Source organism: Cervus canadensis, chromosome 6 (assembly GCF_019320065.1).
Source record: "Cervus canadensis isolate Bull #8, Minnesota chromosome 6, ASM1932006v1, whole genome shotgun sequence".
Lineage (NCBI taxonomy): Eukaryota > Metazoa > Chordata > Mammalia > Artiodactyla > Cervidae > Cervus > Cervus canadensis.
The window spans coordinates 65,568,121-65,595,270 of NC_057391.1; the positions used below are offsets into that span (position 1 = coordinate 65,568,121).

A 27,150-nucleotide genomic window follows, 5' to 3' on the forward strand; every position below is an offset into this window, starting at 1 on the left:
AGCTTTGAGGAATAACTGTGCAGCTTTCCTTGAAAACAGCAAAGCAGGCCTCATTAAATTTGAACAAGTTCTCCGTACTGTAAAGCATCATGGACAGTGTTATTAGTAATCTTTATTTTTCCACGCTAATGAGCCAAGTCTTCACCCAAAACTCCCCTTCCTGGACTTCCCTGGTGGTCACTGATTAGGACTTTGTACTTGTACTGCAAGGGGCATAGGTTAAATCCCTGGTTGAGGAATGCTATGTGACGAAGCAAAAAAATACCCCCAAAACCTGCACTTCCTCAAAGTCCCAAATACCTGGATTCAAAAGGTAGAGAAAAGGAATTGCACTCCACGGGAAATGAGACATAATCTAGTACAGTCCAACATCTCCACAGTGAGACACCTTGAGAGAGGCTGGTTTTTCATAAGCTCTGTCTTGTGCCGGGACTCTTAGCTCCTGAGCCTGCTCCTACCAGAGAATGCGGTTTTCTAATAAAGCCAAACAAGAACCAACGGTCCAATAATACATGGACTAAGACTGCAGATATAGAAAAGCAGTGCTCTGAATAATTCAGAATGGTGGCCACACAAGCACAGAGCCAAAGAGCAGAGCCAAACGCTTTGGGAGCTTACCTACCCTCCTTTTCCTCTTGATTTCTTCCTCATTTCTTCTTGACAAAGTCAATGATATACTAAAAGGATCTCTCTTAATGATAAACATGTAAGAATCTATGGATACATCTGTTGGACTCAATTATACTATTTAAGAAAGCAAGCTTACATGAAGACCGAGAGTCAATTTAATGCATTACTTCTAGTGCATTTTTTTCTTTGCCAAGAATGAGAATAAAAAGGAAGGGGGAAAATAATAAAACCAGGAGACTCAAGTACATAATGTAAGGTACGTACAAATCTACATATATCCTAATGCGCTGAGAGATCTTCTTGATGAAAAAGATTTCATTCCGAGTTGCTGCTAGTTTCGATGCAAATGTAGTGTGTGCCGTGGGCCACAAGCCAAGGGTTCAAGTAGGTTGAGCAGTCATCACAGGTTCTTCTTTGTTAAGATTTCTATTTCAGAGTCAAGTGTGCCTTGGCAGCACTGTTACACTTTAGCACAGGTAATCCAAACCAAGGGAAAGACACTGCGGAAAAATACAAAACATTTACTCTATCTAACCTAGCAACTCCTACTGAACAACATGTATGCTGCATATTTACGAGTTGTAGCCCATGGCTGTGGAAAATTCACTACAGGATAAAAACAAATACTGCGCATCACAGTTCATATACAGCATGCCTTTTCTGCTCAGTACAAGAAAAATCTACTACCCAGCAGACAGTGAGATCAATGGCCTGACAGCCCCAATGTGGCAGAATGTTGTTCTCTTTTGTTTTTTTTGGGTTTTTTTGGCCCTCAAATAAAAAATAATTACATCACGTTGACTCTCCCAATTAAACTCCAGTTCAGTTCAAAATTCATCTTCGGAACTGTCGGCTAAGAGCATGACTCGATCCTGCATGCTGTTGAATTCTCTCTGCTGGGGAAAGAAAACAGAAAAGCATTAAACTCCTGCTTCAGAGCAAAGCCGAGAAACAGGTCCCCTTTAAGAGACACGTGAACAAATGAGGCCGAGGCTGCAGCTGCAGCAGCTCATCGAACCACTGGGCACGTCAGTCCCATTCATGCATCATTAAGCCCCGTGTGCTTTATTAAGCAAATTAGAAAAGCAAAGAACAGTTGGGAAAGTGTCTAGGTTTTGCTGTTGTGGATTCCATACCTTTCTTTTATGCCTTTTGAAGCCGTTTCTCCTTCGGCGATTCATAACCTTAATGCTGTAGAGCGCTCCCAAGATGAACAAGGCTCCAGCTATCCCAACCCCTACGGGCACCAACATCCCAGACATATAGCCTGCCTGCACGGGAAAGGAAACATGCATTAGGATGCTAAACAGACCACTGCCCTGGGCTTCCCAGTTCTGCTGGAGGGCAGCTGGGTTTTTAGACACTTTGAATGCTCTTGTCAGCTTTGTTACAAAGTAGCACCTGGAATAAAGTTACTTTTAGGGAGAAGGCAACAGAGAGAGAGGTATGACTATTTTTGGATATTTCATATACATATAAGTACTACAATAAATCAGCCAGCCCTGGCGGCACCTCCAAGTCACTTGGTTATGCACATTTGTCAACATCAGGTTTTGGTGACAGAAATATAATTTGTATTAAAGATGGATGAAGTAGCCTCTGAAATTGCCAGGACTATTAAAATGCTATAAATTGGAAATAGCAGCCTGAGTCTAGCTCTGGGGGAGGGAGGGCGGGGGGGGGGCATGGTTGGGGGGGCATTGCTCAGTGGAATATTGTGTTTCTTGGGGGATAAAAGGGGGCCTTGACTTTGGTGGTTCCCCTCTTACAATCTTAGCTGCATCACGGTAGGAAAGGAAAGAGGAATGTGCTTCTACATGAGTGAAAAGAGAGTGCTTCTAGAGATAGCAGGGAAGAGAAGGCCCTGCAGAGGAAAGAAGGATGTTAGGTTTTGGAGGCCAGGCAGAAAAGACAAGGATAAGAGATAGTTGCACAAAATGTAGATGGAAGATGGATTCATTTATACAGAAGAAAAAACCTGCTCAGTGAACAAGACCAAAGTTGAGGGCTGGCAGGGAATTCTGAGTGTCCCAGGCTCCAAAGAAAGAAAGTGACAACGGACACAAAGATCACTGCCAACAGTGCTGGTACTTCCAAAAGAGCTTGGAGATTTCAAACCCATGGCGGTCTCCAACATCTCCAAGGTTTTATTATGGATACTTTGGTTCCAAGAGACCAGCATGATCTCCACACATCCCTGGACTTGAGTAAGTAGTGTAGAATCAACCCAAATTCAGGGCAAGGCCATCACCCTAAGGAAGGGCCATTTCTGCATCCTGGCCAGTAAGACACCTGAGAGATACAGGTGTATGAAAAACCACAGCCCTTCATGGAGAAACATGAACTGGTTTATCTTCCATGATGACCCCTTCTAGAAGCCTACCCAGGAAAAAAACATAAACAATTAACAATTTAAAAAATACTATAGTGAGTACTTTAGACAGACATTATTTTACAGGAGAAAAACTATGAGCTTGTTCACTTATGTAACTATTTCTAAAACTTTCAATATAGCACAGGATCTCTCGGAATGAGCCCAAAACAGAAGAACAAAAAATAAAAGTTTTCTAAAAAATGCTGAAGTAAGCGGGCTCCAATGCTTTCCCAATATTTCTAGAAGCAAATCAAAGGAACAGACAAGACCTTATAAAACTGCATAGTCCTCTTGTACACAGCAAGCTCATTCACTCGTTCTGTTTTCCAGTCTTGAGTTAGAGCACAATATGGCATTTTTTTCATTAATTTGAGAACATAGCATTGTTCCTCAGCATACTGTTTTTCCCCAAGAAACAAAGCCCAGTCATTTTCCAACAAATTATATGCTTTGCCAAAACCCAAACTTTTTCTAAAGTTCTTCTAGATCTACGGAAGGTTTACAGAAGTGTGTAATTTTCCATGTGGGAAAACACTGGACAATAGCAAAATCTGGGTGTTCTCACCAGAACTATGAGTTTCATTTTACATCACCATTCCCAGTACATGGAAATACAGATATATGTTGATATAGGATCAATTTTAAGCCCAGTAGATTAGACCTTACTAATATAAAGGTCTACATTCAAAGGATGATATCTGAGCTTTTTGGAAGCTCAACTTGATCAACCTATGGGTCTCTTAACATTGTGTAACTCAACCGCACACCAAAAACATGAATATTACAAAATGTGTCACTCTTTGCATATTTCTTATTTACACATTAAGGCTTCTCATTTCTAGAGCTTTAAATCATGTAGACTTTACAAAAATTCAGTTAATCTCTTTCTCCTCTTTTCATTCTCTCCTCTGTGTGTTGTGTGTGTGATCTTGAATTAAGTAAATTACTTGAAATAAGTAATTTACAAGAAGGGAATAAAGAAACCTACCCTCCTCAAATATAATTTAACCATTCCTCATTCAAAACTAAGTGAAGATAAGCTCTTTTTTTAGAATTGCCACAACTTGTTTCCTGCAGAAATGAAAACAAATAAGATGCATCTGCATATAAAGCTATAAATTGTGCCCAGCACCTTTTCTCTGTTCAGAAATACTGGATGTGCCCATTCCTTCACACTACCTCCCTGAGAAGGACACAATGGAATCCATGCATATTCCAACTGAGAATACTGAATCTAATCATGAGGAAACAACTAATAAACTGAACATTCTGTTTTCTAAAGTACCATATTCTTTAAAAATATCAGCATCAGGAAAGATAACAGATGGCTATACAAATGGTCCACATTAAAGAAAACTGTCAAATCAGTCAATCCTAAAGGAAATCAACCCTGAATATTCATTGGAAGGACTGATGCTGAAGCTGAAGCTCCAATCCTTTGACCACCTGATGCAAAGAACTGACTCATTGGAAAAGACCCTGATGCTGGGAAAGATTGAAGGCAGGAGGAGAAGTTGACAACAGAGGATGAGATGGTTGGATGGCATCACCGACCCAATGGACATGAGTTTGAGCAAGCTCCGGGAGTTGGTGTTGGACAGGGAAGCCTGGAGTGCTGCAGTCCATGGGGTCGCAAAAAGTTGGATACGACTGAGTGACTGAACTAAAATGAAGCATCCTAACAACTACATGTGTTCTATGACCTAGATAAGATCCTGTACTCGAGGAGAAGAATGATTTTATGAAGGTCATTTTGGGTCTGTTAACTAAGACTTAAGTCCAGATGCCAGAACAGATAAAAAGTATGATATCAATGTTAAATGTACTCAAGTTGATAACTATACTATGGTTTGCTAATAGGATATTCTTAATCATAGGAAATACGCCCTGAAGTATTGAGATTTGGTCTAAAAGGACCATGATGTATGCAACTTCCCTCAAATGGCTCAGAACAAAAGAACAGAGGTGGGGGGACAGCCAATAAATGAGAAAACAATGGGGCAGCACAGGAAGAACAAGTGCATCTGGATAAAAAGAACAGGGGCATTCTCTGTACTATTCCTATTCTCGTATCTTTTCTGTACATTTGAAATTATTTCCCAAAAAAACAGTTTGAAAATTAAAAAATGGATTATAAGATAAAACTGACTACATATAGTTGGGTTTTTTTATTCGTTTGGTTGGTTTTTGGTTTGTTTGTTTTGCATTTATGAGAAAGCCATCCTTTCTTAGGCTAACGCTTTTGTTCAGAAACATTGGTTTTCAAGAAAATGTAAGAAAAAGTAAAACTTTACTGCCTAAAGTCTGCTGAATGCATAAGTGTCTTTATGAGGTGTAACAGTGTTTCTCAAACTTGAGCATGCATCAGAAATCACCTGCAAGACTTGTTAAAACGCAGATTGCTTGACCCCTTTCCCAGAGTTTCTGATTCAGTAGGTCTAGTTAGGGACCTGGGATTTTGCATTTTTAACAAGCTCTCAGGTGACACAATGCCACAGGTCCAGACTGTACATGAGAATCGCTGCTGTGAAGTGTGTGTGTGTGTGTGTGTGTGTGTGTGTGTGTGCGCGCGCGCATGCTCAGTTGCTTAGTTATGTCTGACTCTTTGTGCCTCAATGGACAGTAGTCCGCCAGGCTCCTGTGTCCATGGAGTTTTCCAGGCAAGAATACTGGAGTGGGTTGTCATTTTCTTCTTCTCCTTCTTAAGAGGGGAGGGATATTGTAGCCTCCCTTTTTCCTCCTTCCTTCTGACTAGAATATGGACCTAACTGCAATCCAGGACCATGAGATGACCGTGAGAATAAAGGTCACAAAGGATGGAACAGCAAATAAAAGGAGCCTGCACCTTCATAGTGTTGTTCCTCACTGACCCTGACTGCTCCCTCCAGACTCATAAATGAGAGAAAAACAAACGTCTCTCTTGGTTAAGCCATCGCCATTGGAGATTGTCTGTCATTCAGATCTGATGGACAAAGGAGCCTGGTAGGCTACAGTCCATGGGGTCGCAAAGAGTCAGACACGACTGAGTGACTTCACTTTAATATAGGAAGACTAAACAATAACAACAAAAGGAATAATTCAGAACTTTTGAGAACACCTACCATCCCTTCTAAAGTCCAACTAACAGGGAAACCGTATCAGAACAATTAAATGAAGCAAAACTGAATAGATATTATTGGTTGACTGAAGAGCTAGTTAAATATATAGTTTAGTTTTCAATTCTCCAGGATTCTGTGACTTTCATCAAAACAGCAGTAGTTTCACTCCCAAATAGTTTCTGAAGGTAATGACTAACAAGACTTTTATAGATGATAGCTAGTTAGCTAGCTAGACAGACAGAAGAAGAGAAAGAGGGAGAGAGAGAGAGGAAGAAAAGTTATGTGTGTTAGTTGCTCAGTCATGTTTGACTCTTTCCGACCCTGCTGACTGTAGCCCGCCAGGCTCCTCTGTTCATGGAATTCCCCAGGCAAGAATACTGGAGTGTGTTGCCATGTCCTTCTCCAGGGGATCTTCCCAACCCAGGGATTGAACCCAGGTTTCCTGCATTGTAGGCAGATTCTTTACTGTCTGAGCCACCAGCGAAGCCCAAGATACGCATATGTGTGTGTGTGTGTATGTATATACACACATATATGTTGTGTACACATATGCATGTATGTATCAAGTAAGTGTATAATATTTTACTCCCAGAGGGAGGCAACTGGTTAAACTGAATCCCTCCAAGAAAGAGACAAAATAAGAAGACAAATACAACAACGTTGATGGACCTGGAGATTATCATATGAAGTGACGTAAATCAGAGAAAGACAAACATCACATGATATCACTCATACATGGACTCTAAAAATGATACAAATGAACTTATTTACAAAATAGGAACAGACTCATAGACATATAAAAGAAACTTATAGTCACCAAAGGAGTTAGTGTGGGGGGGATAGAGGTGGGGATAAATTAGGAGCTTGGGATTAACATAAACACACTACTATATATAAAATAGATGACCAACAAGAACCTACTGTATAGTACATGGAACTCTACTCAATATTCTGTGATACTCTATATGGGAAAAGAATCTGAAAAACAATAGATATACGTATATGTATAACTGAATCACCTTGCTATACACCTGAAACTAATACAACATTGCAAATCAATCATACTCCAATATAAAATTAAACATATGCTGCTGCTGCTGCTAAGTCGCTTCAGTCGTGTCTGACTCTGTGCAACCCCACAGATGGCAGCCCACCAGGCTCCCCAGTCCCTGGGATTCTCCAGGCAAGAACACTGGAGTGGGTTGACATTTCCTTCTCCAATGCATGAAAGTGAAAAGTGAAAGTGAAGTCGCTCAGTCGTGTCCGACTCTTAGCGACCCCATGGACTGCAGCCCACCAGGCTCTTCCGTCCATGGGATTTTCCAGGCAAGAGTACTGGAGTGGGGTGCCATTGCCTTCTCCAAACATATAAACACTACTATATATAAAATAGGCAAATATCAAGGACCTACTATATTCAGAGACCTATATTCAATATCTTGCAATAACTTACAATAGAAATAATCTGAAAAGTGTATATATGTATAACTGAATCACTTTGCTATATACACCTGAAACTAATACATTATAAATGAATTATACCTCAACGTAAAAAATAGTAAATAAAAATAAAGACAAGGCATAAAACAAATAAACCTGGTAGAAGTTTCAGCTATTTTTCTTTCAATTTTTTAAAACTAAGACATAACTGAAAAAATACTATGGAATAAAGTGAAGAAAGAGCTGGAAAAACTTCAATTCAGAAAACTAAAACCATTCACAAAATTATCTCTCATGGTGAAATATAACAGGGAGAGGGTGCTAGGCCTTTGAGAAAAGATAAGAAGGAAGGGTCCACAGGGAGAGAAAATTCAGCCTTTCTCTAAAGCTACCCAGATTTCTAAACAAAGTGGCGAAGCTATACACACACACACACACACATACACACACACACACACACACACATAAGGTAAGAAACTTTGCAACATTCAATTTCAAAACAGGCTGTGTGCCAAAATTTATTTTCTTAAGTCTATTTTTTGTCCATTTTGGTAATTCAGAAGGATATTTTCTATAGAAACAATGACATATGGATTCCTAGATTAAACTACCAAAGCCTGTTTACTTTTCATCGCATTATATTTTCCTCTGAAAAATAGCAAGCACTACCAATGTAAATATATTCAATTCTGAATTTTTGAGGTTTTCCTACCCCAAATCTTGCTCAGTGCTCTGATTATACCTCCCTCAGACAACTGGACCCATTACAGATGTGAAAATGGCTTCCACTAATGTCAACAGGTTTAAAATTCTTCTATATCACTTTAAATATGTATGAACATAAAATAATCTCATTTGCAAAAATTATATAGTCTAAATTTTACTGAGAAGCAGAAAAATTATACTGACAAGAATTACTATAATCATACAATTTTAACTACTAGTGAATGTTTTCTCTTATCCTTTAACATAAACTGTAGCAAAATAAATACTGATCATTCAAATATTAAGAAACTGACCTCAAATAATAAAAAAGATATGGAATACTATCCACAGATGTATTTTCTGAGACAGGTGAATTGAAAGTAACTCCTATCTGGCAGTTGAAATGATTTCCATTTAACCATACCCCCAGTGAAATCTGAGCTGGGTTGTAGTAATTGGATCTGACAGAGGCTACAGCAAGGAGTTCAAAACTCCACCAATATTTTTATGAGTAATTCCAGTTGGAAATTACAAGGCACTAAAAATGAAACCTTAGAGAGTGTTGAAAATTAAAAGAAAATTAAAAACATGGACCTGGAAGGAAGTTAATATTGTCAATCACAGATATTGGTGACAGAATGAATGCAAGAGTGGAAAATATTTTTCGATAGTTGGCCATTCTAGATAGGTCAGCTCATTGTCACTCAGTAAGCAGTAGCACTATGATAGACCACATAAAAGTGGGCCTAAAGAGAGTGCTCAGGTGCTCAGGTATTTTTAATCTCACCTCCACTATGGGTGAAGGACGCCTTTTCCATCATGAAGTTTTATTCTTAAGTCAGGTCTGCCAATTTTTGTCCTTGGGTCAGAAAAATCAATGCCTAAATCCAAAGTATTTCTTCCTCATACAGGAAGATCAGATTTAAAAGATCCTTGTACTGGGACATGAAATGCCCACTAGAAAGGGATTACACTCTTAAAATTCCCTAAAAGGACCTCCACCTTGATATGTCAAGGATGCTATCAGTTGCACATATCAGGAATTACATTTCAGAAGAATGAATGGCACTCCAAAGAATAAGGCATCCCTTCTTAAAGGGAAGGTCTTTCTTACTGGGTACCCGGAAGTGGCCCTGGATCTTTGCACAGGTTATCAGAATCAGAATAATGATATAAAGCTCCATTATTCTGAAAGTCTTTTACTTGACAAAGCTATGTGCTCTAAAATAAATCCAAAGGAAGAAAGTATTTCTCTTACCTTGTCTTTTAGCTTTTCCATCCAGCTTCTCACTAAGGAAAATAAGAGAAGAAAATGTAAATAGCCATCTCTCTGCTTATATTTCATGTATTAAGTTCATTTGGTAACTTACTTATATTTCAGGTACTAAGTTAATTTGATACAATTAAGATTTTATTGCATGAAATACAGTGACAGGGTCAACAGTATTAACATAATGACAGTAATAGTTTTAATTCTCATTTAAAAATGCAAAAAAGAACACAAACATATCCTTACATCATTGTTAAAGGAATAGAGAATATTTTTCTTTGCAAATGCATGTTCTATTATTTGGGGGGAGGTCTGGGGGATGAGTGAGAAAAACACCTTCAAAACATCAAGTTTACTTCTGACATTCCCTCCTTTTTTTGAACGAGAGAAGGTATTTACTGGCAAATGATATATCAGATAAGGGGTTAATATCCAACATACACAAAGAACTCATTAACTCAACATGAAAAGGACTAACAATCCCACCAAGAATCAAAATAGACATTTTTCCAAAGATATATTGACACATATGACCAAGACACATGAAAAGATGCTCAACATAAAAAAGCCCCCATTATTCAACATCAGGGGAATGCAACTGAAAATCACAATGAGACAACACCTCACATATGTCAGAATGGCCATTACAAAAAGATAAGAAATAACAAGTGTTGGTGAGGATATGGAGAAAACCCCTGTGCACTGTTGGTGGTACAAATTGGCTCAAGCACTATGGAAAATAGTATGGAGATTCCTCAAAAGCAGAACTACAAAAAGATCTAACAATTCCACTTTGGGTATTTTTCTCCAGAGAAAACAAAAATACTAATTAGAAAAGATGTATGCATTCCTATGTTCATTGCAGCACTACTTAACAATGGGCAACATATGGAAACCACCTGAATGCCCAGCAACAGATGAACAGATGAAGATGTGGTATATTATACACAGTGGAATATTAGCGATAAAAAGAAAAATCTCTTGTGATTTCAACATGACACCATGAACGGTCCTAGAGGTTATTATGCTAAGTGAAAAAAAGTCAGAAAGAAAAGTAATGTATGATTTTAACTTACATGCGGAATCTAAAAAACAGCAAATGAAAAAAGGAAAACAATAGACACAGATACAGAGAAGAAATGGTGATTGCCCTAAGGGAGGGAGTGGTGGGTTGAATGCAATAGGTGGAGAGTAACAGGTACAGACTTCCAGTTACAATATGAATGAGTCATGAGGATGAAATGTACAACATGTGGAATACAGTCAGTAATATTGTAATATCTTTATCTCGTGACAGATAACTAGACTTACCATAGTAAACATTTTGTAATGTATAGAAATACTGAACCACTATGTTATGCACCTGGAATTAACATAGTATTACAGGTCAATTATGCTTCAGTTAAAAAAAAAAGATAGTTCTTTGAAAAGATCAATAGAATTGATAAGCCTCGAGCCAAGCTAACTGAAAGAAGAGAAAATACAAATTTGTAAGATCCAAAATAAAAGTGGGACATTAGTACAGATCCCATGGATATTAAGAGGATAATCAGGAAATACTATGAACAACCATATATCCATATATTTGGTAACCTAGGTTAAATGGAGTAATTCCTTGAAAAATACATCTGCAAAAACTTACACAAGAAGAAAAAGACTGAATAGGCCTATACCTATTAAAGAAACTGAATCAATAATTAAAAACCTTCCAGAATAGCAGCAGGCCCCAGATAGGTTCACTGGTGAATTAAAACATTTAAGGAAGAATTTATGCCAATGCTATACAATCTCTTCCAGAAGATAAGATGTGGAAGGGAACTTCCTAACTCTTTATATGAGGTCAGCATTATTCTAAAACCAAAACCAGATAGTCTTTAGAACTACAGACCAGTATCTCTCATGAACACAAACGCAAAAGTTCTCAACAAAATATTAGCAGATCAAAACCAAAAATGTATGCAAAGAATTTATTCCAGATATGCAAGTTTGGCTTACCATTTGGAAATCCATTAATCTATCACATCAACAGGCTAATGAAGAAAAATCACATGATCATATCAATAGATACAGAAAAAGTATTTGACAAAATCCAGCACTCATTTTTTATAAAATTAGCAAACTAGGAATACAGGGGAACTCTCAACTTGGTAACATCTACAGCTAACATCATAACTTAATGGCGAGAAACTAGCAGCTTTTCCACTAAGAGCAGGAACAAGGCCAATGTCCTCCCACCATTCCTTTTCAACATCATACCCAAAGATCATTAAGAAGGTTCAGAAATTCTTGGGAGGATGCAAGGGAGGCGGAATGTGACTATGAGGTCAGCTGGTGACCACATGGCTCCATCTGATGGCTTTGCCGCTTGCTCCATGTTCCTATAACTGATTCTGGAGGCCGCCTTGAAAGGTCCTCCCCACAGCTGAGACAGCCGTTAGCGCCTCTCCTTATCTTTTATTCATCACCTTTGTCAGTTTTTAAGCTCAACGGAAATTCTGCAGTTGAATCAATGTTGGAGAGCAGGGGTAGGACAGTGCAATGGGCAGGCCAGGGCTGCGGCGCTCTTACTAAAAGGAGTCAATATTTTAGGCTCTGCAGGCCACACAAACTCTGTCACAACTACTCGACTCTGCTGATGCCTCAAGCCACAGAAAATAGTACATAAATAAGTGGGTGTGGCTCTGTTCCAATCTACTTTATTTATAGACACTGACATTTGAATTTCATATAATCTTACATCACAAATATTTTTCTTTTGATTTTTTTCAACCAAATTAAAAATTGGAAAACATTCTTTGCTGATGGGCTGTATCAGGACAGGCAGCAGGCCAGATCTGACCCGGGGGTCACAGCTTTCTGACCCCTGGCACAGACACATTTTACCCAAGAAGCTAGTGTCTCCATTTACAATCTGACTTTAATAATAACATGTCCCACAACAGTGATGACAGCTAACGGCCTTACTCCTTACAAAGCATGTCCGGATGCACTGCATCATTTGATAGGCAAACTAATGATAAATATGAGAGTCAGGTAAGATGATGCTCAGGGAAAAGGAGAAACTGAGACTCAGAAAAACTAAGAGACTTGCCATGGTTTACCGGGGAGGAAAGAGCCACTGGAACTCCAACCCCCATCTGACAAACAACCTACAGGAATAAGACTTCCTATGTACCCATTTCTTTTGGCAGTATCACTGCTGTTCTGCTCTCTCAGGTTGAAGACATGGAGATATCTTTGGCTCCTCTATCTCCTTCAGTCCCCAGCTTCAATCTCTCACAGCAGGACCTTGGGAAGACCTCTTGGGTTTGTCCTCCCCTCACCACTCCTTTTGAGGGAAGACTCAACTGGGATTCAGACAAAGATGGTGGTGCTCAATCAGAATAATATTGGAGTCAAGGGAATGAAGTGCAGGAAAATCAAGAACTAAGCCACAGATCATTAGAACTGGCTCACTGGAAAAGACCCTGATGCTGGGAAAGATTGAAGGCAGGAGGAGAAGGGGACGACAGAGGATGAGATGGTTGGATGGGATCACCGACTTGATGGACATGAGTTTGAGCAAGCTCCAGGAGTTGGTGATGGACAGGGAAGCCTGGCGTGCCTGGCAGTCCATGGGGTCACAGAGAGTCAGACACGACTGAGCGAGTGAACTGAACTGCAGCCACAGATCACTGATTCTGGGAGTGGTTCCGTGGAAAAGTGAGGTCAACCACTGATTCACTAAGTAACTTTGGAGAAACAAGCAAACCTCTTAGACTCTCACTTTCCTCATATGTGAAATGGAGATGGTAATACTTGCAAGATGGTTGTGAGGATTAGAAATAACATGTACAAAGTGTCTAATACAGAACTTAGTAGAGAGAGACTAAAAAACCAAAATAAGAAATCTAGAACAGGAGGGAAGAAAGAAAGACAAATGAGGTATGAGTTTTGTGTTAACATGGCTCAACTAAGCCCAAGACATAAAGCGAAATTCAAGCAAGAGAATGCTTCCAATTCATTAATCCATTCAATAACACTTAAAATGCACAGTGCACTGACCAGGCATCATAGTCAATGCTGTGTCAGTAGAAGGCATGGGAACCTAACTCCAGTGAAAATAGGTTAGAATATCAGATCTATGAGATGTGGATGAGAACAGCAAGGTAGGGACTGACAGAGTGAGGGACAGAGCAGGAGAGCCAATTACTTCAGAAGCAAGATGTTTGGAATCAGGGAATCAGCTGGATATTACATTAAAAAAAAAACTAGCAAAGAGAAATGGGAGCAGAACGCTAGTGTGAGACCCTCGTGGAGGAGGTGAGCAGGGGCCGGCTGACTACCTGTGAATGGCAGCCCAGGGGTAGGTTAGAGAAGAGGGAAAAGAAGCAGAGATGGCATCAGGGTCCAAGGCACTCACAGGCTTTCCAGCTGTAGGAAATTCACTGCCAAGAGAAATGTTTTAACTCAAGCTTTATCAAGCCAGGTCTCACTGGCAAACTGTTGAGATCTTAGGTTCTTAGAATAAATTTCAGAGCCCTACTTTAAGCGATTAACATAGGAATTCTTCACTAGGGGAGGGAAGTCACATCAGCATGGGATGTGCACATGTGCACAGATAATCTGAAAAAACACACTCAGTGAGTCTAGTTATGTGGTTTATAATAGGAACTACAGAAAGAAGGCTGGGCAAATTCTTCTTGGGGAGTGAGTGATACACCAGAGACAGTGAGACAGTGTTCGAGGGGACATGGATCTAAACAAGGTTGAGAAAAACTACTCTTCAGAGTATGTGAACTTGGTTATGTTTCTCCAGCTGAGAAGGTGAGACCCTTAAGGATCACACCTTGTGTTTCTCAGGCATCCACCAAGGTCCCTGACATGGTATTAGTCAGGAAGTACCTTTTCCTTTTTCAGCAAATGTATATTGCTTTTAAATGAGTTCACAACTTTTGAGTAAACACGATTTTCTTTCATGGAGATGCTATAAACTGTTTTCAGCAAAATGTTCAAGGCAGTGTAAAAATAAATCTAACACAATTATGGTTTTGAAACTCAGAAATCAATAAGAGAATGCAAAAGCTAGAAGACAGAATGTTGGAAAGATTTTTAATAAAAAGAAAATATGATTCTTTATGAAGAAGAGAACCAACAACTGCAGTTTTTTTAACAAAGAGACATCACACTGAAGAAGGAGGTATGAATTGGCACAACTTTTCGGAGCTGCAAGGAGACGTTGCAATTGATATCAAAAGCTTTTTAAAAAGTATAAATTTTGCTTTCAGAAGTTTCATTTGTAGAAGCAATGTACCTTAAATAGTTAACCATGGAAATGCATAAAAAATTTTTATTTAAATCTTTTCACTGCACCATTATTTATAATAGAAAAGCACATGGAAACAGCATCAATATTCAGCAATAAAGGAATGGTTTAAACACTTAAAAGGAAACAAAACCTTAGGCTATGCCCACAGAGTGGAATATTATACAAAATTAACATTATTTAAAGAAAAATACTTAATGGTACAGTGTTGTTCCCATTATATACTGCAAACGAAAAAAATAGCATATGTATAATGTGAACTCAGTTGTGGATAAAAATGTATGTGAAAAAAAATGTTATGTGTATAATTGAAATGATGTACTTTAAAGGTTAACTGAAGTCATCAATGAGTTGTAGAATTATGGATGATTTTTTATTCTCTATACTTTTAAGACTTTCCAAATTATTTCTAATCTTTTAGTACTTTTTAAATTAAAATATATATATATTTTACCCCCAAAAGCTCTACAAAATTTTGTAAACCTTTGCAAATGGAGGTTGGTGGTAGATTGCTGACAGTGGGGAGCAGGAGAAGGTGAGGCCCTTCCACTTGGTTAATTCCTCAGCCCACAGTTACAGATTCATTTTCATCCTACTGATTCTATTTCTTGAAAATTCACCAAATGCAAGAATGAAAATGTAGCAATATGATTAGGCCTGTGAGCTCCTTCTGGAAGGAAACAACCAGATGCAGGGGAAGGTCTAATGAAAAGCAAAAAGCAAAAAAAGTAGACTATGATTATTAAAAGCAAGTTCTCCATCATACTCACCAGAGCCCTCCTGCATACAGGTATTCCAGGAGCAACAATTTGCCCTCCCCTAGCTCGTTCAGTTACTAACTCACGTCCAGCTGCTTGCAACCCCATGGATTGCAGCATGCCAGGGTTCCCTATCCCGTACTGTCTTCCAGAGTTTGCTCAGGTTCACGTTCATCAAGTTGGTGATGCTATCTAACCACCTCATCCTCTGCCACCTCCTTCTCCTTTGGCCTTCAATCTTTCCCCGCATCAGGGTCCTTCCCAGTGAGTCGGTTCTCCGTACCAGGTGGCCAGAGTATTGGAGCTTCAGTTTTAGTATCAGTTCTTCCAATGAATGTTCAGGGTTGATTTCCTTCAGGATTGGTTGGTTTGATCTCCTTGCAGTCCAAGGGACTCTCAAGAGTCTTCTTCCAGAGCCACAATTCAAAGGCATCAGTTCTTCAGCACTCAGCCTTTCTTAGGGTCCAACTCTCACATCCATACATGATTACTGGAAAAACCAAAGCTCTGACTATACAGACCTTTGTTGGCAAAGTGATGTCTTTGCTTTTTAATACTCTGTCTAGGTTTGTCATAGCTTTCCTTCCAAGGAGCAAGTGTCTTTTAATTTCAAGGCTGCAGTCACTGTCTGCAGTGATTTTGGAGCCCAAGAAAATAAAGTCTGTCACTGTTTCCATTGTTTCCCCATCTACTTGCCATGAAGTAATGGGACCAGATGCCATGATCTTAATTTTTTTGAATGTTGAGTTCTAAGCCAGCTTTTCCACTCTCCTCTTTCACTCTTATCAAAAGACTCTTTAGTTCATCTTCACTTTCTGCCACTAGAGTGGTATCATCTGCATATCTGAAGCTGTTGATATTTCTCCCAGCAATTTTGATTCCAGTTTGTGATTCATCCAGTCCAGCATTTCACATGATGTACTCTGCACAGAAGTTAAATAAACAGGGTGACAATATACAGTGTTGAGGTACTCCTTTCCCAATTTTGAACCAGTTAGTTGTTTCAAGTAAAGTTCTTTTTTTTTTTTTCATTTATTTTTATTAGTTGGAGGCTAATTACTTCACAACACTGCAGTGGGTTTTGTCTCAAGTAAAGTTCTAACTGTCACATCTTGACCTGCATACAAGTTTCTCATGAGATTGGTAAGTTGGTCTCGTATTTCCATCCCTTTAAGAATTTTCCACAGTTTGTTGTGATCCACAGAGTCTAAGGCTTTAGTGTAGTCAACGAAGCAGAAGTAGATGTCCTTCTGGAATTCCCTTGCTTTCTCTATGATTCAGTGAATGTTGGCAATTTGATCTCTGGTTCCTCAGCCTTTTCTAAACTCCACTTGTACATCTGGAAGTTCTCGGTTCACAAACCGCTGAAGCCTAGCTTGAAGGATTTTGAGCATAACCTTACTAGCATGTGAAATGAGCACAACTGTATAGTAGTTTGTAAAAAGGGAAGACAGAGAGGATAAAAAAGAAATTGCAGATTAAAAAACATTTGCATGTATACTGTCAATTGTAAATATGGCTGGTTTTTAATAGACTAGCTGAAAAGTCTCCCATACTGCTTACTTAGAAGGGTATTCTTAATTTTCCTTTATGTCTGATAATAAAGTTTTATTAGCTATATTTATCCCAGACACATACAAATTCCCTTTCAATAAAGGGAGCCAGATGATATCATGATTTGGCTGAACTAATAATTATTTGTTGGGCATCTAACAAAAAGCTTGCAAGGTGGGTATTACTACCCTCATTTTGTAGATGAAGAAAATGAAGCTTAAATAAAGTGCTTAAAGTCACGTAGCTTAAAGTAGTTGCGCTGCAATTTGAACCCTATGGCTATAAAGCATACACCTATCCAGTAGGCCAGTGGGTTGCTCTGGGAAGGGATGTGGGCAGGTGGGCAGAGTAACCAGATCAGGAGACACAGTGGGGCTTTTTCAAATTCTAGGGAACAGGGTGTATCAGGTCACTCCTGTTATTCCGACTCCCTCTTTCTCTAACATTGTCTTCCCTGTTTCCAATCTCTGATAAACACTCTCTCTGCCTCTACATGGGTCTGTCTCTCACTCTATATCTCTTTATAGAAAACTGTAGTCTGTGTTTTCCTCTTTCCCCCTCCCCCTTTTTCCTCTCTCTATCAGACTCTACATGTCTGAATGGCTCTGCTGCTCTCTGTATATATCTGTCTTTTTCTCTCCCTCAACCTGCCCTGTGTGCGTGTGTTTGTATGAGAATAAGATCTCCTAGTTCCTTCCCAGCTATAGGATTTTTCCACCTCAGCCCTGGGTGCCAGGGTTGCTCTCCATTGGGAAACAACAGCACTAAATGGCAGAAATCCTGAAGGTTTAAAACTCATAATGAGCAGTGCTGAGGATATTTAGGATGGGATCAGAGTACATGGAGATGTGATGGAAAAAGACAGAATACAGAAAGCAGGAGCAGATTCCTAGGGGAATGATAATGAGTTTTACTATGAATATGTGGAGCTTAAAGTATCAACACAGTATCCATGGGGCTGTCTCTATTGGCAGTTTAAAATTTGGATATGGAGAAATCCAGGCTAAAGACTGAGGTTTGGGTTTGACCAGTCTATTGATAGAAGCTGAAGTTAAGAGCAGAGAAAATCACTCTGGAGTACAGAGTGTATATTAGACAGGGCTCTCCAGAAAAACAAAACCAATATGAGATATACAGATAGGTAGATAGATGTATATAAACTTATGCTTAGAGACATGTTTTATATATTATATATATGTTTTATATACATAAATGTCACACACACACACACACATATATATATAAAGGCATATATCATAAGGAATTGATTCATGCAATTATCGAAGTTGACAAATCCAAGGTCCACAGGGTGAACTGGCAAACGAGAGACCCAGGAAAGCTATGTTTCAGTTCAAGTCCAAAGGCAGGGGAAAAAACCAATGCTCCAGCTTGAAGGCAGTCAGGCAGGAGGGACTCTCTCTTATTCAGGGGAGGGTCAACCTTCCTATTCTAGTCAGGCCTTCAGCTGTCTGGATGAGGGCCACTCACATTAGGAAAGGCAATCTACTATACTCCATCTACCAAGTGTTCATCTCATCCAAAAACACTCTTCTAAGCACACCTGGGAAAAAAAGGTCTCGACAGCTTTTGGCCAGTCAAGTTGGCCCAGGCAAGTTGACACATACAATTAGCTATCCCAGAGGAAGACTGGACAAGACCAAGATCATAATGCCTAGGAACCTCAATATTTAAAGGCCATCAGAAGAGAATGGGAAGAGAAGAGACAGTAAAGAAACAGTCAGAGGGGCTCAGAAACCTGGGCTGTTGATATGAAACAACCCCGCATAGCTACTTCCAAGTGTTCATGAGGATGTTTCCACATTCTATCCATCAAATCCTCTGTCCAGGTACAGCCAAGCCCACTGGTGCCCTGGCCCATGCAGAGGTTGCCCTGCAGAGTTGCTGCCACCCTATGCAGGCACTCTCTGCCTGAGATTGTCCATCCATCGTAGGAGGTTGTGTGCGGCTGGCTAGAAGCACCAAGGAACTACTGCCCTAGAGGCCATCCTCAATCAACAAGACCTGCGATTTGGTGGGTATATTAGTTTCCTATTGCTGCTACCCCAAATTTAACGGCTTATAACAACACAAATTTCTGATCTCACATTTCTGAAGGGCAGGAGTCCGAAATCAGTCTCATGGGCTAAAATCAAGATGTCGGCAGGGTTGGTTCCTTCTGGAAGCTCCAGGGGAGAACATGTTTCTTGCCTTTTCCAGCTCCTGGCAGCTGTCTTGAATCCGTCAGCTCACGGCCTCTACATCTATCTTCAAAGCCAATAGCACAGCACTTCAAATTTCTCTCTTTCTCTAAGCTCTGCTCCCCATGTCATAGTTCTTCTCTGACTCTGACCCTCCTGCTTCTCTCTTAGGAGGACCCTGTGATAACCTCTCCCTCCCCAGGTCCTTAACTCCCTTGTATCTGCAAAGTTTTCTGTGTAAAGTCACACGTTCACAGGTGCCAGGGGTTAGGATGTGGACCTCTTTGGAAGAACCATCATTCCGCCTACCACATCGGGTAGATTCCTTCCTTTTCCTCATCTCTGAGGTGTGTCCCACACAGCTCCTCAGAGAATCTCCAGCAAGAAGGAACCCCAGCAGCAGTCCACTCACGAGCTTGCCCCTTTGCATTGGCTCCCCACCCTCCCCGTCTCACTTCCTCACTCCTTCACCATGCTTCCTGGGGTCAATTCCCAAGTAAACTCCTAGCACCATCTTGCTTTTAGGGGGAATGCAAACTAAGACACTTGTCTAAATCTGCCAACCATACAGGCAGGCCTGCACTTTGGCATACCAATTTTATTCATTTTGTATATTAAAACAAACTCTCTGAAAAAAACAGAAGTGAAAAAGCAAGAAAGACAGGCAAGCTGGCCAAGTTCAGAGCAAAAGCCATCTCCATTTATCTAAATTAATTCTAATCAAAGACTTCAGGCTACTTGAATTTTAAAAACATACCCTTTCCATATAGCATTGTGCAAGGTATATTTCACAGCCAATTCTACTTAGCTCACATTCAATTCTGAAAAGGTTATAAATATAATCTCTTTAATAATCACATTTTCAACATCATTTACATCTTTCAGTAAAGTTTGAAACCTGATTTTTATCTTAACCAATAAAAAGAGAAATGTATGTTCCACCTATAAAAAATGAAACATCAGAACGTAGTCCTTTGTTCAAAGCATATGTAACTAAATTTCAATTACAGTGTTTCTGTAGTGTCAAGAAATAAATGGAGACCAGCTCTTTTTCTTCCTTGTTATTTAATCATAAGTGCCTTTTCCAGCCCAAGAAACAGACAAAGCTTTTTTCCAACTTATATAACACATTTGAGAATAATAAAACGTACCAAGGTTTAAATGTTGTCTGCATGCTTTTTTTAAAGAACCTTGAGTTTTTCCAGCTACAGATTATTCTCTGATGATGCTAAATTTACCTGCTTTAAAATCACACAGAAACCCTATCTATAATTATTTGCTCCTCACATAATTACAGAACAGTAAGATTCTGATGAATAGAATGACCTACTTCTTTGCTTAGGGCTAAGTGAGCAGTAATCGTGCATCTAAGAAGCAATTAATTCTGAAGGCTCTGTCCTGATATTTACAGAGAAGGGTACAAAGAGCCCAGATACCCTAATCTCTACTTTCAAGTAACATTACAGATGTCAGTAGCTGATAGCAAAGTTAGGAATAACACGAGATACCTACTGGGCAGCTACCAAGAAAACATCTTGTAATCAACTACACATCTTCCTGGGATCATTTATTAATGATAACCATACTGAAAAACCATAAACTGCATGTATGATTGTATGATGAGAAGGCTGTCATGAACTTCAACCACATAGAAGGAGATGGTGCATTAATGAAGAAGAAACTATCCCTCCATCTGTGTTCCCTCTCTTCCCCAAAAGGGAAGCATGATATACAACACTGCTCATCAAGGGAACATAAAACTTGTCTATGTCCCTCCTCTTCACCAGATGGGGAGGGGGGAAAAAATCACTTCACTTTGCCTAAGACACCCTTGAAAATTCTTCTGAGCACTAAGGTTTTCGATCTATGGTTTTACCACTAGGAAGCATCAAGGCCACACTCAGATGACCTGAAATTTTCCCTGACTCACTCTTATAGTTCTCTCTTCACATTTCCACCTACCTGATTTTCAATCCCTTGGTGAAAAAGAAGAGCTTGGTCTGCATACTTTATTTTTAATAGAAACTCCACTGCTTCCTGAACTGCAGTATCATCCAATTTTCAGTGCAAAGTCAAGTTTGTGTGTGTTGCTGGCCAGATGCATTGAAACTAACATTTGTTTGTGTGTGTTGCTGGCCAGATGCACTGAAACTAACATTTACCATCTCAAGATGCAGGTGAGGCTGTGGCAACCATAAAAACCATCAGGCCTACATCTGCAGTTCCGTCTGTTCTCCCTCAACATCATGTGATAGATTGCTTCAGTTTCAAGGCAAGATCCCCATGCACTCCTCTCCTTCATATAAATGTTGGGACTTCCACCTATAAAAAGCCATGGCTTGATCATAGGATGAAACCAAGGGAAGACTGGCTTAGTGATCAGGTAACTGAAGTCTCATGTTTGCTGATGACCCTAATCTAAACTTTCTGACATGACTCTACTTGGTCATCATGAAGTTTCTACTTTTCTAGTGCCATGGCTCAACCAACAGATGAAATCAATTAGAAGTGGAGCACTGAATGAGGAATAAAGTGGTTTTCAAGGCAGCTTCAGGGTTTGTTTCCAAAAATTCTATTTACCAGTTCCTAACACAACACTTCTCACAATAATGGGCAAATACCAAGGTGCACTCTCAAGAGAAATGGAGGCAAATCTTTGGCTAAGAGCGCCTCAGCATCGCAGTTAATACACTCAAAGGCAAACTTTTCTGCCATCTAAATGGATTACTCAAAAAGAAAGTTCCCCTGAGCTCTTGATCCTTAGGAAAAAAAAAGAAAACAACTGCCTTGCCAGATCACTACAGGACAGTAGGAGAACAACCTCCATCTTTCCCCTTTTAAATCCCTTAAGCAAACTTTGCACACACTCCCTTGGAGCAGCTGTTCAACATTTTATTAAATGGGGAAACATTTTATTAAAGCGGTGGAACCAATCTCAATGTCCTTATTCTTTAATCATTTCAAACATACTTCTGTTTTCCCAAGTTCTTGAGATGCTAACCCTCCTGTCTGTCATGTCTGCTTACTTTCACCTCATGCTGAGATGTGTCCGTGTGTGATCTGTAGTTTCTCATGGGAATGGGTATTTCAGTGGATGCTGTTTTCCCCAAGAGTCTTGGGCAGCCTGCACTGCAGAAGTGTCCCCACAGGTGAGGAGTTTCTGTTTGCCTGTGCTGAGCAGAGCAGGGGGTTCACCCACGCGGAACAGTGGTCGGTGCTCATTTCTGAGCTGTGGGTTCTTGCAAAATGAAGGCATGCCTGGAGCTCTCACGTCTTTCTCGGCTCCTGCCCCAGCCTCAAGCTGCTGCCCCAGCAACAACATCTTTCCTTTCAAGCCCAGTTGCATATTTTACACCTTGTTTTGATTTATGCAAAATTTCTCAGTTTGTAACAAGAGACGGAAATCCATACTCAGGCCACCACACTGCTAGAACTTGACATCCAGACTCAACTACTAACCAAGTGTTTTCGCTTTTTTATTTATGGAGGCAGAATTCACAAAATCCGTCAATCCTAAAGGAAATCAATCCTGAATACTCACTGGAAGGACTGACACTGAAGCTGAGGCTCCAATACTTTGGCCACCTGATGTGAAGAGTCGACTCACTGGAAAAGACCCTGATGCTGGGAAAGATTGAAGGCAGGAGAAGGGGGCAACAGAGGATGAGATGGTTGGATGGCATCACTGACTCAATGGACATGAATTTGAGCAAACTCGAGGAGACACTAAAGGACAGGGAAGCCTGGTGTGCTGCAGTCCATGGGATCGCAAAGAGTTGGACACAACTTAATGACTGACCAACAACAGCAAAGAATTCACAAAACCTACAATTGACCATTTTAAAGTATACAATTCAGTGACATTTAGCACATTCCCAAAGTTTTATAACCATAACCTCATCCTAAAATATGTTATATCAACCCAAAAGGAAACCCTATACCCAATAAGCAGTCATTCTCCATTCTCCCCTCCCCCAATCCCCTGGCAACTACTAATCTGCTTCCTGTGTTTATGGACTTACCTATTCTAGATATTTCATATAAATGGAAGCATACCATATGTGACCTTTTGTGTCTGGCTTCTTTCACTTAGCTTAATGTTTTGAGGTTTGTCCAGATTGTAGCATGTACACTAATGGCCAAGAAGGACAGGAAAAGGTACTGAACACCATCAGTCATTAGGGAATGCAAATCAAAGTCACAGTAAGACACCACTTCATACCCACTAGGAAGGCATATTGAAAACAAAACAAAAAATAAAACAGAGAATAACAGTGTCGGCAAGGATGTGGAGAAACTGGAACCTCACACACTGCTGGTAGAAATGGAAAGTATAAAGCTACTGTGTAAAACAATGTAGCCATTCCTCAACAAATTAAACATAAATTACCATATGACTCAATAGTTCCATTCTTATATATAGATATCCAAAAGAACTGAAAACAGCCCCTCGAACAAATATTTGTCCATAACAGCACTAATGTTCATAACAGCACTATGTAAAGTAGCCAAATGTGGAAACAATTCAAATATACATCAACTGGTGAACGCATAAAGTGTGGTTTAATGATACACTGGAATATTACCCCGCTGTAAAAAGAAATGAATACCCATACTTGCTACAACATAGATGAACTCTGAAGACATTAAGCTGGGTGAAAGAAGAAGGACACACTAAGTGATGAAGATGAGGCAAAGAAGCCATGCAGGTCCCCTGGAAGCTGGGTGTTGGGAGCGAAGGGAGAAGGCAGAATTCATATTCCACCTGCACACACTCTACTCATCGGGCCTCAGATCCCAAAGGATACCCAGCTGCCTCACTTCCTACTAGAGCAAACACCCAACATGACAATCAAGCCAGCCTGCCTGGATGACTAGAAAACACAAGTCTCCTCTCATTAAAACAATTTCCCACTTAAATTATTTACTTCTCTGGAGTAATCACAAATTTGTACCAAGTCAACTGCTACACAAGAAACAGAGGAACCAGAAGCAAAATCTTGTATAGGTTTTTTATTAATATATTTTCATTCAATTAGGAGAAGAAGTCAACGTTTACTGAATATCTAATGGGTACCAGGTACTGTGTCATAAAACATCTATTTATAATGTCTTGTATATTTATGAATTAAAGTTGAGTCTGCAGCTATGTTTAAAAGGGAGGAAGAGAAATTGAATCGCATTTTTTCAACTGACATAATTAAATCCCAAAGCTCTGAGCATCAATTAGACACTAGAAATAAAATCTGATTATCTGAGACTCATTTCCATACAAACACTTTTATGAGTTGCCTAACCACGCATGGCCCTGAATTAGCCATCAACCAAAATGGATTTGTTTTTACCCAGCAACAAACAAACCTGGAACCCATTTACAAGTTTCCTATGAAGAAGCAGCCAGAGACCTTTTGTTTAATTGGCAATATAAGCATCTACATTATTAATGATAAGTTTATTTTCTTCTTAATATAGAAGTCTAAAGGCCATCCACACTGCAGCAAGTAACAAATGTGCATAAAGAGAACCTAAACAAACGGCATCCACTTTCTCTGTGGTCCAACGTTATGGGGAAATAGTTTCCAAGATTTGTGTGAGATTTTATGTTCACACAGAGACCTCTGCAGTAGATCTGGGAGTGAAGTGCAGCTACTATGAACATCTTAACTCTATGAAAGTTGCTTCCAAAATGGTAATGCACACTCTACGATAGATTAACAAACAGAAATTCAAGACCCAGCTCATTCACAGAGCCAAAAAGAAATCAAAAAGAATAGCTTGATTGTCTTACTTGTTTTCTCCCACCATGTTCCTCCTAGGAGGCTGCCATCTCTTTTCATCTTAGTACCACAACAGCCTCCCTTGTTTCTTTCCAGGTAAATATTTTTGAAAGGAAACTTCAAAAATATTGCTTAAAACCCCTTCAAAGCTTCTTCCTGCCTTTGGAGAAAAGTCTAAACATCTTCACGCGGCTTTTAAGGTCTGCATGATTTCAACTCTTAAGAGTTAAGTGTGTCTTACCATCAAATTATACATAAAGTTACACTTTAACTTCTATCTCCACCTCCTCTTTTCCCAGCTCACTCCTCTCATTCTTCAGGCTCAGCTCAAAAGGCACTTTTCAGGGAGGTCTGTTCTGACCCCTACACAGGTCCCTCTCCCAGGGCACCCAAAGAATCCTGAGGTTCCCATATTGTTAAGATCATGCGCCACACCGTAATATAACCATAACTGTTCATGTTTAATGACTGTCTTTCCTGTTAGTCGATTAAACTCTCCAAGGGAGGGGATGCCGGTGTTGCTCACTGCTGCAGCTTTAGCCCCACCCAGGGCCTGGAGGGACACTGCAGACGAGGGTCACTGTCGAATTAATAAATCATCTTCCACGATAACGTATTCTCATGAGGACTGGGGCCACCATTCTCAGACATTTGGAGCCAGGTAAAGGATAATTGTACTAATATAATACAATTGAAATGGTTCTACTGAAAACTATCTGCATGAAGGGTTCTTAACCATTTCTGTGTACTGGACTCCTCTGCCTGTCAGAGAGGACTACAGACCTCTTCTTGGGATCATGTTTATAAATGCATAAAATAAGATGTATAAAATGCTAAAGAAACCCTTATATTTAAATACCATTATCAAATTATTTTAAAAATGTGTGGTACAATAGTGAAGTGAAAGTTACTCAGTTGTGTCCAACTCTTTGCAACCCCATGGACTTATACAGTCCATGGAATTCTCCATGCCAGAATACTGGAGTGGGTAGCCCTTCCCTTCTCCAGAGGATCTTCCCAACACAGGGATCGAATCTAGGTCTCCCACATTGCAGGCAGATTCTTTATCAGCTGAGCCACAAGGCAAGCCCAAGAATAATAGAGTGGGTAACCTCACCGTTCTCCAGCAGATCTTCCCAACCCAGGAATTGAACCGGGGTCTCCTGCAATGCAGGCGAATTCTTTACCAACTGAGCTATGAGGAAAACCCAATACAATAGTAAATATGCCTTTTTACTCTCTCATTAAATAAGAAGATCGAGGAACAGATCCAATAACCACCATAATTTCAAAGTGATGATAAGCATAAATGACATATTAAGATACTGTGACAACCATGAGGTTGATATGAAATTATCTGTAATATTTATTGGTGAGAAAGACACAGTTACTGCTAATACTACTAGAGCTACTGGCTCCACTCATGATTAGACAGGACACTAAAATTCAGTTAGTGAAAACAAGTATGTAATTTTTACCATCTACGTTCATGGACCCCTAGAGAGATCTTCATGAAGGCCATGGAATTACTTGCTTAGCTATCCTGCTGTCGGGGAGTATGGGTTACCCACCCTCCACTCGTGGATCCATCAGCACATCTGTGCAGTGTGCATGAGTCTGTGTCTCTGGGCTGTTCTCAGACAGCGGCCGGGCGTGGGGGTGGGGGTACCAGGGCAGGCTCAGGCCTGTGTGGCAGAAGGGTCCTCTAGTGGGCAACTTGGGCTCAAGAATTCACAATCAGCCTGGCCAAAACCACCTCAGAACTGAGCTGTCACCTGCATCCTTTCCTACCAGTCCTCGTTCCTTCCACCCCTCCTTTCACAGAAGTCAGACCTGCACTGGAGTCCGAAAGCTCTCCTAGCCCACTCCTGCCCCCTGCCCTTTATCCTTCCCAGGCCAACTCCCAGTAAACCTCTCATATGCATAATCCCATCTTGACTGCTTCTCAGAGGACCTGAACTAATGATCCCTTTTAATCTAAGAAAAAAGAAAGGCCAAGGTCACTGATTTTATTCAAAACTGATTATTCTGAAGATATCTG

At 40.0% G+C, this 27,150-nt stretch overlaps 1 protein-coding gene across 4 annotated transcripts in view; it reads right to left on the minus strand.

Annotated features, from left to right (window-relative positions):
• Positions 1–762: 762 nt before the first annotated feature.
• The window catches only part of ARMH4 (armadillo like helical domain containing 4), a 132,418-nt gene continuing 106,030 nt past the window's right edge, over positions 763–27,150 (minus strand). Inside the window, exons 6-9 of one of the 4 annotated variants that reach the window (XM_043472188.1) lie at positions 9,506–9,537; positions 1,767–1,901; positions 1,422–1,523; positions 763–1,130 (exon numbers count right to left, since the gene is read on the minus strand). In XM_043472188.1, coding sequence (XP_043328123.1) covers positions 1,458–1,523; positions 1,767–1,901; positions 9,506–9,537 — 233 coding nt within the window. In that variant the 3' untranslated portion in view covers positions 763–1,130; positions 1,422–1,457. Of the gene's footprint in view, positions 1,527–1,766; positions 1,902–9,505; positions 9,538–27,150 lie in introns of all 4 variants that reach the window. The other 3 variants (XM_043472186.1, XM_043472187.1, XM_043472185.1) reach the window with 3 other exon arrangements.